This window comes from Pectinophora gossypiella, chromosome 20 (genome assembly GCF_024362695.1).
Source record: "Pectinophora gossypiella chromosome 20, ilPecGoss1.1, whole genome shotgun sequence".
In the NCBI taxonomy this organism is placed as follows: domain Eukaryota; kingdom Metazoa; phylum Arthropoda; class Insecta; order Lepidoptera; family Gelechiidae; genus Pectinophora; species Pectinophora gossypiella.
The window spans coordinates 8,543,209-8,557,993 of NC_065423.1; the positions used below are offsets into that span (position 1 = coordinate 8,543,209).

General features: G+C 40.5%; 1 protein-coding gene across 3 annotated transcripts in view; it reads right to left on the reverse strand.

Moving 5' to 3' along the window:
- LOC126376270 (ceramide synthase 5-like) overlaps positions 1 to 14,785 on the reverse strand; it is a 46,271-nt gene that overhangs the window by 16,884 nt on the left and 14,602 nt on the right. For all 3 annotated transcript variants that reach the window (XM_050023577.1, XM_050023579.1, XM_050023578.1), the window contains 3 exons: positions 5,872 to 6,093; positions 5,005 to 5,230; positions 4,294 to 4,408 (listed from right to left, as the gene is read on the reverse strand). In XM_050023577.1, coding sequence (XP_049879534.1) covers positions 4,294 to 4,408; positions 5,005 to 5,230; positions 5,872 to 6,093 — 563 coding nt within the window. The remainder of the gene's footprint in view (positions 1 to 4,293; positions 4,409 to 5,004; positions 5,231 to 5,871; positions 6,094 to 14,785) is intronic.

A 14,785-nucleotide genomic window follows, 5' to 3' on the forward strand; every position in this document is an offset into this window, starting at 1 on the left:
CCATACTCACCGGAAAATTTGGATCACATCCCCCATACATCATTTTCACCCCCCGACGCTCCTTCTGGGAGAACAACCCTGTCAGTCAGTCAGTCAGTCAGTCAGTCAGTGGGTCTCCAGCTATATATATTATAACTAGATGTCGCGTGGTTCGCTCGCAGCAAGCTGCTCGCGTGTCTTGTTTTCCCGCCATTTTTTTACCGCGATAGAATTTGACCAAGACTTGAATAGGTCTCGTGAAATCTAAAAATTTCTAGGTGCTATAGTTTTGCCAGGCCGTAGGGTGTCTCCTTGATGCGGAGCAGTTTTCCAAGATGACGTTCCGATCACACCCCTATACATCGTTTTTACACCCGAGACATTTTATGGAAAAACAAAAATTTGTATGGCGGCCATCTTGTTTTTCGGCCATTTTGTTTTTTTTTTACCCGCGATAAAATTTGACCAAGAGTTTATTAGGTTTGGTTAAAAAAGAATCGTTCCAGGAGCGATAATTTTCCCAGGCCGTAGGGTGCTGCCCTGATGCGGAGCAGTTTTTGAAGGTCGGGAAGTATTACCATATTCAACTCGACGTTTTGATCACACTTCCCATACATTATTTTTACGCCCGAGACATTTTCTGGAAAAACAAAATTTTGTATGGCGGCCATCTTGTTTTTCCGCCATTTTGATTTTTTTTTACCCACGATAAAATTTGACTAAGAATTAAATAGGTTTTGTGAAAAAAGAATCGTTCCAGGTGCGATAGTTTTGCCAGGCCGTAGGGTGTCTCCCTGATGCGGAGCAGTTTTCCAAGATGACGTTCCGATCACACCCCAATACATCATTTTTACCTCTGAGACATTTTCTGGAAAAACAAAAATTTGTATGGCGGCTATCTTGTTTTTCGGCCATTTTGTTTTTTTTTTTCACTGGCGATAAAATTTGACCAAGACTTTAATAGGCTTCGTGAAAACAAAAAAGTTCCATGTGCGATAGTTTCGCCAGGCTGTAGGGTGTCTCCCTGATGCGGAGCAGCTTTCGAAGATCGAAAAGTATTTCCATACTCAACATGATGTTTCGATCACATTCCTCATACATCATTTTTACCCCCGAAGCATTTTCGGGAAAAACGAAAATTTTGTATGGCGGCCATCTTGTTTTTCCGCCATTTTGGTTTTTTTTCAGCAGGGATTGGATTTGACCAAGATTTAAATATGTTTCGCGAAAGAAAAATTGCTCCAGGTTTTATAGTTTTGCCAGGCCGTAGGGTGTCTCCCTGATGCGGAGCAGTTTTTCAAGATCGAGCAGTACTGAAATACTCAACATGACGATCCGATCACATCCCTATACATCATTTTTACCCTTGAGGCATTTTCAGGAAAAACGAAAATTTTGTATGGCGGCCATCTTGTTTTTCCGCCATTTTGGTTTTTTTTCACCGGGGATTGGATTTGTTCAAGATTTAAATATGTTTCGCGAAAGAAAAATTGCTCCAGATTTTATAGTTTTGCCAGGCCGTAGGGTGTCTCCCTGATGCGGAGCAGATTTTGAAGATAGAGAAGTGTTTTCATACTCCAAAAGACGTTCCGATTACATCTCCATACACAGTTTTTACTCCCGATGCATTTTCTGAAAAAACAAAATTTTGTATGGCGGCCATCTTGTTTTTCCGCCATTTTGGATTTTTTTCACCCACAATAAAATTTGACCAAGATTTAAATAGGTTTTGTGAAAAAAGAATCGATCCAGGTGTGATCGTTTCGCCAGACTGTAGGGCGTCTCCCTGATGCGGAGCAGTTTTTCAAGATCTGGAAGTTTTCCCATACTCACCGGGAGGTCCCGATCACACCCCCCATACATCATTTTGACCCCCCGACCCTCCTTCTGGGAGAACAATTATGTCAGTGAGTGAGTCAGTCAGTCAGTCAGTCAGTGGGTTTGTAGCTATATATATTATAACTAGATTTCGCGTGGTTCGCTCGCAGCAAGCTGCTCGCGTGTCTTGTTTTCCCGCCATTTTTTTACCGCGATAGAATTTGACCAAGACTAAAATAGGTCTCGTGAAATCAAAAAAGTTCTAGGTGCTATAGTTTTCCCAGGCCGTAGGGTGCCGCGCTGATGCGGAGCAGTTTTCCAAGATGACGTTCCGATCACACCCCTATACATCATTTTACCTCTGAGACATTTCTGGAAAAACAAAAATTTATATGGCGGCCATCTTGTTTTTCGGCCATTTTGTTTTTTTTCACCGGCGATAAAATTTGACCAAGACTTGAATAGGTCTCGTGAAATCAAAAAAGTTCTAGGTGCTATAGTTTTGCCAGGCCGTAGGGTGACCCCTGATGCGGAGCAGTTTTCCAAGATGATGTTCCAATCACACCCCAATACATCATTTTTACCTCTGAGACATTTTCTGGAAAAACAAAAATTTGTATGGCGGCCATCTTGATTTTCGGCCATTTTGTTTTTTTTTTTTCACTGGCGATAAAATTTGACCAAGACTTTAATAGGCTTCGTGAAAACAAAAAAGTTCCAGGTGCGATAGTTTCGCCAGGCTGTAGGGTGTCTCCCTGATGCGGAGCAGCTTTCGAAGATCGAAAAGTATTTCCATACTCAACATGATGTTTCGATCACATTCCTCATACATCATTTTTACCCGCGAGGCATTTTCGGGAAAAACGAAAATTTTGTATGGCGGCCATCTTGTTTTTCCGCCATTTTGTTTTTTTTCACCGGCGATAAAATTTGACCAAGATTTAAATAGGTCTAGTGGAAAAAGAATAGTTCCTGGTGTGATAGTTTTTCCAGGCCGTAGGGTGTCTCCCTGATGCGGAGCAGTTTTTCAAGATCGAGCAGTTTTTCCATACTCAGCTTGACGTTTCGATCACATCTCCCATACATCATTTTTACCTCCGAGACATTTTCTGGAAAAACGAAATTTTGTATGGCGGCCATCTTGTTTTTCCGCCATTTTGATTTTTTTCCACAAGAAATTGAATTTGACCAAGATTTAAATAGGTTCTGCGAAAAAAAATTTGATCGAGGTATAATAGTTGCGCCAGGCCGTAGGGTCTCTCCCTGATGCGGAGCAGTTTTCCAAGATCTGGAAGTTTTCCCATACTCACCGGAAAATTTGGATCACATCCCCCATACAACATTTTTACCCCCCGACGCTCCTTCTGGGAGAACAATTATGTCAGTGAGTGAGTGAGTGAGTGAGTCAGTCAGTGGGTTTGCAGCTATATATAGTATAACTAGATGTCGCGTGGTTCGCTCGCAGCAAGCTGCTCGCGTGTCCTGTATTAGTTCGAAGCTTTGTATGGCAGCCATCTTGTTTTCGTGAAATCAAAAAAGTTCTAGGTGCTATAGTTTTGCCAGGCCGTAGGGTGTCTCCCTGATGCGGAGCAGTTTTCCAAGATGACGTTCCGATCACACCCCTATACATCATTTTTACACCCGAGACATTTTCTAGAAAAACAAAAATTTATATGGCGGCCATCTTGTTTTTCGGCCATTTTGTTTTTTTTTCACCGGCGATAAAATTTGACCAAGATTTAAATAGGTTTCGTGAAATCAAAAATTTCCCAGGTGCGATAGTTTTGCCAGGCCGTAGGGTGTCTCCCTGATGCGGAGCAGATTTCAAAGATCGAGAAGTTTTTCCATACTCAACATGACGATCCGATCACATCCCTATACATCATTTTTACCCTCGAGGCATTTTCAGGAAAAACGAAAATTTTGTATGGCGGCCATCTTGTTTTTCCGCCATTTTGGTTTTTTTTCACCGGGGATTGGATTTGACCAAGATTTAAATATGTTTCGCGAAAGAAAAATTGCTCCAGGTTTTATAGTTTTGCCAGGCCGTAGGGTGTCTCCCTGATGCGGAGCAGTTTTCCAAGATTGAGAACATTTTCCGTACTCGACAAGACATTCCGATCACATTCCCATACACAGTTTTTACCCCCGTGACATTTTCTGGGAAAACCAAATTTTGTATGGCGGCCATCTTGTTTTTCCGCCATTTTGATTTTTTTTCACCGACGATAAAATTTGACCAAGATTTAAGTAGGTTTTGTGAAAAAAAAATCATTCCAGGTGCGATAGTTTCGCCAGGCCGTAGGGTGTCTCTCTGATGCGGAGCAGTTTTCCAAGATCTGGAAGTTTTCCCATACTCAGCGGGAGGTTTTGATCACTTTTCTCATACATTATTTTTACCCCCCGACGCTCCTTCTGGGAGAACAATTATGTCAGTGAGTCAGTGAGTCAATGGGTTTGTAGCTATATATAATATAAAATAATAATAAAGTTTACCTCCAAATAATATAGAACGGGTAGAATCCAAGCCGCGTCATGATCCATAGCACCGTAAACACGGCGAAAATGACGTCACACAACTTCTGGTAGTTCGCGTACTTGGCCGCTTTCGCTGCCTGAAAAAAAAACAATTGAAATCCATGGTTCAAAACAAGTTGGACACATCCCCCCCCCCCCCCTCCCCCCTCCCTACATCTATGGTCCCAAGGCACGCCGCACGATACTGCACTAGCGATCAGGTTATTTTACATACGTATTTTTAACAGACTTGCGAATTGATTTTGGCGAAAGTGCAAGAATCGAGAATGGTGTGTCAGGGAGTCAGGGACGCAATAAGTGTAATTCCATGCGCCTATTTTCGCAAAGATCTGCCCCAATGGAAAATAGCCGCGATCTTCGTAAGTATGTATGTTTAAATCAGGAGGAAATTCGTTTATTTAATCAGAATCATTTGTTCAACTTGACTTGTTGAAAGTTAATTTTACATTTTTGAATCTACGTCATTTCGCAAAGTGCTCTATGGCTGAGGAGAAGAAATGACAAGAAACAGCAACAGATCTTTGAAATTTATGTAGGTATACATTACAAGTTATTTAATAACTAGAGGAACACATTTAATACCCGGCATTTTTATCATTTAGGTAATCATTAACCTTATAATAAGATTTTTTACTTACAGAAAGCTTTTCACGAGCTTTAAGTCAATACTTGCCTCTAAAAAGATATCAGCACAATCATGTAACAGCAGCACTAAAGTGCCGATGCGGTGGAGGTTGCAGACCCAGCTGAAGGACAGCAGGGCTATGGTCGCGATGTGATGTACGAACATCTGCCAGAAATCTTTGCGCTTCACGTCCCAGAACTGGGACATTGTTAATGACCAATAGAACGCTGACGATATCATGTAGTACCACCAAATGTCGCTGGTTAGGCCCTGGAATGGAAGATAAGCTGGTATTTTGGTGATCCTGAAGCGATTGATAGCGATGTCTCATCATTATCCCGACCTAGCCTGGCTCCACTAACCTAACCTGAAGCATTGACAGGTCTGGGACCTTATTTTTGAATCTACAGAAGCGACCGGATTGAACGGAACAATATACGTTTTTGATAATACTTTTCCACTATTGATATAGTAGTTTTTTGACTGAGGATAGTGGTATATGGCTTGAGGACACGACGATCTCGTCTAGTGATATCTCAATGTATTCTTTTAAAACCTAAATCAAATCGCTGCTAGCGTTTGTAATATTTTGTTCTCTTTAAATGCAATCCTTAAAAACCTTTGTGAGTTTCCCTAAGCACGGGTGATCCAATAATTTCCCAGAATTGTTTTCAAACATGATTATACACTTAATAATATTAAAAATATCATAGAAGGGAAAAGAAGACGGAAAGAGAGGAAGGAAAAGACCAAGAGCTTACATGGAACAAAAGTTAAGAGAATGCGAACGTCGTGTCTTATAAAGAATTGGCCTTTGTTAGACAAGAATGGAGAACGCTAGAATAACAAAAGCGGGATTGACGTTATTTTCAAACACAAGCATCTTCCATCCAACTTGCAAAATTTCTCACCTGATGCGGGTATCCGATGTAGCAGTAATCGATGTCCCACAGCCAGATTTTGTCCCACAGTATAAACAGACCATAGGAGAAGTTGTACAGATAGAAGGTACACCGCCACATGTTCTCGCAGAACTTGACGAGGGTGGAGGGTTTGTCCTGGCTTCGGCGCAGGCGCCACCAGCGCTCCACCTGCCGCTCCGTCATGTCCAGCTGCTTCGCCAGCCCGCATAGCTGGAAACAAAGGATTACACGTCATTGATCCAAATAAAAGACGCCTTATGAATATCAGGTCAAAGTTCTTCTATCAACGTTAAAAACTAGGAAAGTTTTTTTTTTAATTAAATACTGAAAAAGTGTCATTAAAAATTCCATCACATCGCCAATAATCGCCATACTGCAGTCCTTGGGTTACAAGCCAAACGTAATATTCAAGGAGATGGCTCAAAGTGTATGTTGAGTTCTGTCTGTGCAGTAAAGTATATTTGATTTGATTTATATCCTTCATCTATCGAATGGGTTGTGAGATCGTTGATCAAACTCAACAACCCCGGTGTCAGGGTTATTATTCATTGCCATACCCTGACGTGGCTCATATACGATTATTTACTACAGTAAGCTGGTCCCCAAGGACATAATGTGCCTTCTGAAGTTCTGAGGCACGGAATAATCAGGTGGTTTCAGCTTGCAATGTTTTAACCAAACCAGGGACAGTTACACAAAATGACTTTTTCGTTAAGACGGGTTTTCTCCTGAGGCATAAACATTGCTGGCGAAGAGTGGGTGTATTGTATACCCTATACACCTCTGCCTACCACTTGATATTAACGTAGAATAATGAGCTGAATTATCCCAAGTACAAGTACATACAAGTAGATAGAATATTAGTGACATCGTAACAAATACTGAGGGCGATTCATGCTATGATTCTGAGTTGATATCAAGTGGATTTTCCTGTTGGAAAGTTCATGAAAATTTTAGCGCTTTTTAAATTATTTTCCGTTCCATACTATTGCTGTGGAAAATTCCATTCGATAAACTCAGGTATGTTATATAAATTATTTTTTCTAAACAAACTTCACAAAGGGGTGAAATATGGGGGGGGGGGGGGGGGGGGTACTCTTGTATGGAAAATATTTTATTTTTAAAACTCTCGACTCTTACATGACCATACCACAGCATAAATATTACCGGTGGGTTGCTAGTAAAAGTATATAGCATTGAACAGGATACATTGTAGAACTAATTAGCATTTTAGTTGGCCCACTGCTGTATTTACACCTTGGATCTACCAATGGACTGTTACTTGAATTATCGTATGAGTTGAATGTATGCGTGCGCGCCGCGTTGCGTGAAGCAAAGCATACGTTTGAAATAAAAAGCGCTAACTACTCCGACTGTACGGCAATACAGTTAACAGTGCTATAAATATTTATGCAACTACAAAGCATAGAAGCTAGTGTTTGTCTAATAGCCTGCACCTGATTCTATTCTACAGTTATTTGGATTTAATAAAGATTTTTGGCCCAATTTGATTGACTTTTTTTTTTGGATTTGTGCCCAATGAATGGCAATAGGCCTCCTATTACATGGGACTTAAACATAGCTGGCGAGGAGTAGGTGTGGAGAAATATCAAAGATGTTCAAAGAGGGGGTGAAATTTTATACTCTCGCAGTTTTGCAGGTAGCTAAACCGCTTTAACCCGAATTTAACGCGAGCGAAGCCGCGGGCAAAAACTAGCATTAATAAATAAGCATAGGATATAGTTAAACCAACACACACCAATGCCTGTGGTAAGGACTCTACCCACCCCAATACAGTATACACAGACAGTATGTATGTCTATCTAGGTAGGCAAAGCCCGAAGTCTTTAAAGACCTAATAGTGGGTGGCCTAAATTGTTCTTTCACGATATATCAAATCAAATCAAATATACTTTATTGCACAGAACTAAAATTTCAACAAACAGACATAACACATGAATACAGTACAATTTGGGCGGCCTTATTGCTCTAGAGCAATTTCTTCCAGGCAACCAACAAAAGGAAACAAACATTTACAACTTGGATGCGGGATGGTGCAACAAAAAATAAATAAATAAATACCTAAAAGTAAAACTAAAGTTAATATAATAAATACTCTATACTATACGTACATATATTAATAAATACTCAATTTAATATAATCCATTTAAACTAAAAATATACCTAACCATAATCTAAAGAAAACATATATCCACTTTCGTTATTAGTACGAATCAAAATAGTGCTGTAAAAAAAACTTTGACGTCATTAGCTATTTCCACTAATCGACTTCTATGAGTGGGCTCAGTTCATTCTACGGAAGCCGAGTCTGATTCATTCGGCTATCATCATTTTTGTTTCACGCAAACTCTTTGGGGTTTTATATATAAACTCATGACCGTAAGCGTAACCCTTATTAGGTTAGGTAGAGTATACAGGGTGTTAGTGACATCGTAACGAAAACTTTGAGGGATGATGCAGGCCATGCTTCTGAGTTGATATCAAGAGGAATTTTCCGTCGCGAAAGTATGGAACGGAAAATAATTTCATAAAACACTATTAATTAATTTTCCGGAAAATCTACTTGATATCAACTCGGAATCATCCCCCTCAGTATTTGTTACGATGTCATTTACATCCTGTAAAAGTACCTAACAAATACTGGGGGGATGATTCAGCTCATTATTCTGAGTTAATATCAGGTGGAATTTTCCATCGCAAAAGTATAGAATTTAAAATAACTTAAAAAAATACATGAATTTTGCGACGGAGAATTCTACTTGATATCAACTCAGAATAATGGTCTCATACATCCCTCTCAATATTCGTTACGATGTCACTAACACCCTGTATTGGTGCCGTGGATAAAAACTGTTGTTTCATATATTTCCTTAATTTGTCGCTTCATTTAATACCTACTTAAAAGCAGCTTAAGGCTACGTGAACCAGTGAACTATATTGATAAGCCTTGTATCAAGCTATCAGAAGTTCCGGTACCTCGCACAGATAAGATTATGAAAAGCTATTGTTTTGTGTTATCTACAATATCTCGGAGTTTTCACGCTGTGGTTCAAAGGTATTTATTTATTAAAAAAAATATCGGTATTTGTGTAAGGCCGGTCATAGGATGGGTGACCACAAAAAAAAGTTTTCATCTCGAGGTCCTCCGTGCTTCGGAAGGCGCGTTAAGCCGTTGTTCCCGGCTGCATTAGCAGTCGTTAATAACCATCAATCCACACTTAGCCCGCGTGATGGTTTAAGGCCAGATCTCCCTATCCATCCACAGTGAAGGCCCGTGCCCCAGCAGTGGGGACGTTAATGGGTTGCTGATGATGATGATTTGTGTAACTAAGCTAAATCTGTAACAATGTAGAAGAGAAGGAGGATGGAGATGTCCTTAGAAAAGGTTCAGTACGATTTACTCTGAACCGGCGCGGCGCGTGCGAGTATGAAACGATTGACGAATGTGGAGGAATCAAGAGAAGTATGTCAGGATCGAAATAAATGGAATTCCACAGTCTCTGCTTACCCCGGTAAGAAATGGGCGTGAGTTTATGTATATATAAAACAAAAACATTATCATCAAGGAAGATTTTTTTACTTATTCGGTTGCTGACCTCTGATAGATTAGGTTAACGTGGATAAAAATAATAATAATGCCACACATTTAAATTCATCCAATGGTTTTGGATGGGGCAGTCGAATCTGATAATAATAATCAATATATCCGTAATAAAGGCATGTCGCCACTTAAAACTAAGTGCTTATTCTTATTGAGTGATATGAAGAGTGATTCAATAGGTATGCGGGTAAAGTTAAAAGGGGTTAACATTGATTTCAATTGTCAATAATAATGCTGATATCGAATTGACGCTTGAATTGAACTTGAAACGAATCTAACAGAAACGTACGTAGTACTCTATACCTCGGAAAAAAAGAAAGAGGAAGAAGGAGGAAGGGCCCAGTGAGCTGTTCTCATAAGAAAGCTAAAATTCTTAATCATCATCATCATCTCTCCAGCATTATCCCGTTTTTCACAGGGTCCGCTTACCTAACCTGAAGCATAGAATAAGGAATAATACTACGTATAGAACGGAACTCTCCGTTCCCCACCTCTTCACCTCACCGCCTAGGTCTTACTTTAGTCTTCAATCGTATGGCGTCAGACGACACACACAGATGCGCGTGTACGTAACGGGTGTGCCTGAAGATTTGACAGGTCTGTTTTTTTACAGAAGCGACTGCCTATCTGACCTTCCAACCCGCGAAGGGAAAACCAACCCAACACAAGTTAGGTCACATACCTCCGAAATGCATTTCTCGGGAATGTGGATTTCCTCACGATGCTTTCCTTCACCGCGGAGCACGTAATCATTTATGATCCAAACATGAATTCGAAAACAAATTCGACAATCATTGGTTTACGCCTGTGCTGGATTCCAGAACCCCAAATTCAAAAATAAAGAAAAGCTAAAAATCTTAATATGATCGGCTATTTATCCAAAAATACCTTTGCATGCAGTATCTTACGAAAAGTAATGATAAAATTGCATCCTATCTTATAGTCGTAAGACCGAATGTTCTTTTAAAATCCAAATCCCATTGTTTAACTTTTGTGTCTGGAAATCTCGGCCTTAGGAGGATATACGTACAATATACATTGCCAGTAAAGTGGCTATGGAATTTGAGAAGAAGCAGTAGAGCTGTCGTAGTAATCTGTTTGCGGGAATAGTAGTAAAAGAGAGCGGAATGATATAGAGCAACATATCTGTTGAAAAGAACACAAAAATATTTCCGACCGCAATACCACCAATTCTTTCATTAGCGAGGCCTAGATTCCCGTCTATAACTTTGTTTTCCTTCGTTGATTAGCCTAGTCTTACTTCCATACAATTATGAGCTCACTCTCAAGAGATTTGGGGCGACCGATGACGTCACAGTGACGTCACCTGTTGCCAACCAATGCATGGAAGTGGCTGAATGATTTGTAGAGGCAAGTTTTGTTTTTACAGAATGTTGCGAAGTGAAGGTGTGGGAGTTTGAAGTGGAAGGTCTAAACAAACGTACTGGGGTGTTAAAATGCCACATCGAAGCCATTCATCTAAGAAAGCAAAGTTGCAATTTGACATTTGCGCATATAAAAGTACGGGCGCAATGCAAACAAATGTCAAATAGCAATATTGCTTTCTTAGATGAATTGCTTCGATGTGGCCATTTTAACCCCCCTGTAATCAAATTGAGGGTGAATTGAGTGAGAAAAGGTCAGGATAAGCTGCTTTTTAGATTTAGGTATAATATCCAAATTCTACAGAAGGGCACACATTCCTGTATAGTGGATGTTTTATTTCAAGTAGTAGGTATTATACCTTTTGTGGGTATACAAGTTGCAGCTTGACGAAAGAAACTAAGCAAAAAAAGTGTGCATATGACTTAAAAAATATATTTTAGAAACGTCCTCTTTACAATATCTATCTGCCTTACTAATATTGGTTATCTCATTTAAAATCAGAACTTGAAAACCCAAACCCGAAGTACCCTACTCGAAACCTACTAGTAACATCCTGACAAAGCAACAAACACCGATTAAGTAGGTACCTTCTATTTTCACCCGCAGCCATTCAAAGGTACAGATACCTGCTCAATAATTCACCCCACTAGTCCAAATCCGAATGTCAGCAACCAGGTGTGGCGGTAACTGGGTCACATACCTACATATAGATACATACTCACGCCTAAAATCACTATCGAGGAGTTAGACAGTTACAATCACATTGGCTAGTGAAGTTATAAGATGATCATTCAACATTAACATTACATATCAGAGGCGTATAATATTCATAATATTACACCCATTCTTCCCCAGACATGTTTAAGTAGGAGCCCATTGTCATTAACAGAGCACAAATCCTAAAAACCACGCGAAAAATTTTCTATGATCCAAATATGAATGAGGAAATTTCCAGGCATTCACCAAAAACAATATAGATGCGCTTGTTCAGTTTAAACGTGATAATCACCTATATTCTTATTTCTCGGGTACATTATATTCCAAAATACAATATAATGACAGAAGCAGGAAAATAATTGTTGCCTGATATTTGGATTACATCATGTACAGAGTTACGTTGCTTCTATTTATTTTGATCAGAATAAGAAGATGTAATTGTGTCTGGGTGTAATAAAAATGGTCATCATTTGTACCCAAAAACAAAGATAAGTAATGCATATATATGTGTTATCCATGAAATTAGAAGGTTAAACAAAGAAAAAACTGTACAGCGTCTGAAGGCCAGCGCTCAAACTCGTGAAGTCGAATTCAGTTGTTTAAAGCCTATGATATGAAAGTAAGTCACGCCTTCCTCGATCAGGGCTATCATGGATTTATGATTGTGATTATACAGACTCCATCAAATTGAAGAGCTGCCGTTGTGGACTTCAGTAACGTTTATTTTTTACTTTCCAACTAAGCAGATTCTTGTGCCAATGAGTGTTGGATTGGAATCTGTGATACTCTTACGCGATGATAGCTCGAAGACATTTAATTGGACTTGGTTAGGGTGCGTTTGGTTCGGATTGGAAAGGGATCGCTCAAGTCACTTTGAGTCACGAGTAAATAGAGTAGAAGCGACTGCCTGTCCGACCTACCAACCCGCGAAGGCAAAACCAGCCCAATACAGGTTAGGTCACATACCTCCAAAAATGCATTTCTCGGGAATGTGGGTTCCCTCATGTTCATGATGTTTTCCTTCACCATGAATTCGAAAAGAAATTCGACAATCATTGGTTTAGGCCTGTGCTGGATTCGAACCTGCGACCTTAAAGTGAGAGGCCAGCGTTCTACCAACTGGGATACCACGACTCTTAATAGGTCAAATTGGCGGGACACGGTCCCAGGAGGGTTTCTTCTATAACAGTCTTCACGGCAAAACGCCGTGGAATGGTGATGGCGCCAAATCAGTAACGACGTTACCAAATTCCTATGGTGTTAATATGTTATTTTTGATGCGCCCCAACCAAGAAGAACTTACTGCAGTGTTAAGAGAATATTCAACTAGTGCCATCACTTTTCAGACATTAGAGTTATAAAGAGTGTTCGACTTGTGACGTCACCAGTCACTATCCAGCCTGGTGTATGGTTCATAGCGACGATAATTGGCTGTTCAATGAGTGTTGATTGTCAGAACACTGATTGCGGAGGCCTGCTATTTATTAGAGCTGATTCTCAGCCTGATTGTACTTGATGCGTTCATTTGACCAAGCGGATGAAGCTTTGTTTCTGAATGAAGTATGTCAAGGGGAATCGAAATACCTCTTTTTATTGCGAAATCGTAGAATAAACACTACTAATGGAAGGGACACTGCACTGATACGAGTTTGGAGCGAGCTTGTTTACCTACCTCACCTCCCGATGAGGGCGTCAGTGTATTTAGGACGTTAGTCATTAAGGAGTAAGAGTGTGCGCAGACCGCTTCTCACTCACACGCTTGGGCAAGGCGGTACATGGTAGCCGATCACAGTGCCTTGGTGTACGCACTGCCGGGCCGACTTCATAGTACCCGCTCCACTTTCTCCCATTCCAATCACTCTTTTTCAAAAAGAGAGTGAATAGGTAAGCGTTGAGGAGCACGGTAAACGCGCTCGGTCTGCGATTGTTGAAGTTAAGCAACTTTCACAAAGGCCGGTCATAGGATGGGTGACCACAAAAAAAAATTCATCTCGAGCTCCTCCGTGCTTCGGAAAGCACGTTAAGCCGTTGGTCCCGGCTGCATTAGCAGACGTTAATAACCACCAATCCGCACTGGGCCCGCGTGATGGTTTAAGGCCCGATCTCCCTATCCATCAATAGGGAAGGCCCGTGCCCCAGCAGTGGGGACGTTAATGGGCTGATGATGATGATGAGGTGAGCGTGAACTACCTTAGGCCATATATTAACTTAGCATCAGGTGAGATTGTGGTCAAACGTAGCATTACGCCTGTATCACGGGTAGGCAGAGTTGTGTTATATGTACAGTCATGAGCAATATAATGTACCCACTTCAGGACTCTGTCGCACTAACATATTTGACATTTAGTGAGACTTACAGTTCAATTTGTCAAAAAAGTTAATGTGACATGGTACCAAAGTGTATACATATTAATTCTCGTGACCGTACACCCACTCCTTGCTATCTATGTTCAAGTCCCATGTAATAGAGGGCGAGCCTTTAAAGCCTTTGCAGCTTCTTTTCCCCGGCTATACAGGTTGTGAGTAGCTGCAGTAGTTTAAGGCGGATGAGACGTTCGTTATGTAAAAATTGACGATTCAAGTGTAAAGTATGTTACCTGCTGAATAAAGATATTTTTGAATTTGAAATAAAAAAAAAACCAGTTCACAGCATACTTCTATGCTGAACGTGATCCAAGATCTGAGGGGTTAAAAAGGCCACATCGAAACAATTCATCTAAAAAAGCAACATTGCAATTTGACATTTGCGTACATAAAAGTAAGTGCGCAATGCAAACAAACATCAAATAGCAATATTGCTTTTGTGGCCTTTTAACCCGCTGATATGCTTATCATCCCGCAGGCGTTTGGTATAAACTCACTGAGGATTGAATCATTGTGTGTGAAGTGAACTGTGGGGACTTAACGCGTCTTCCGAAGCACGGAGTCATCTTATTTTCAGACAATCCAGTTTATTGACAGATCCCCACCGGGAATCAGACCACAACATCCGGATCCTGAGCCCATTGCTCTCACCAGAGCAGTCATTACATCACAATATCTTCTTCTTCTATCGTGTGGGTTGTGAGGCGAATTACCAACCTCATCAACCCTGGTGTCAGGGTTACTATTGAGCCGCCAAAGGCCCCTGACATGACCCATTTATAACGACTACGTACTTACACAGTAAGTAGTAAC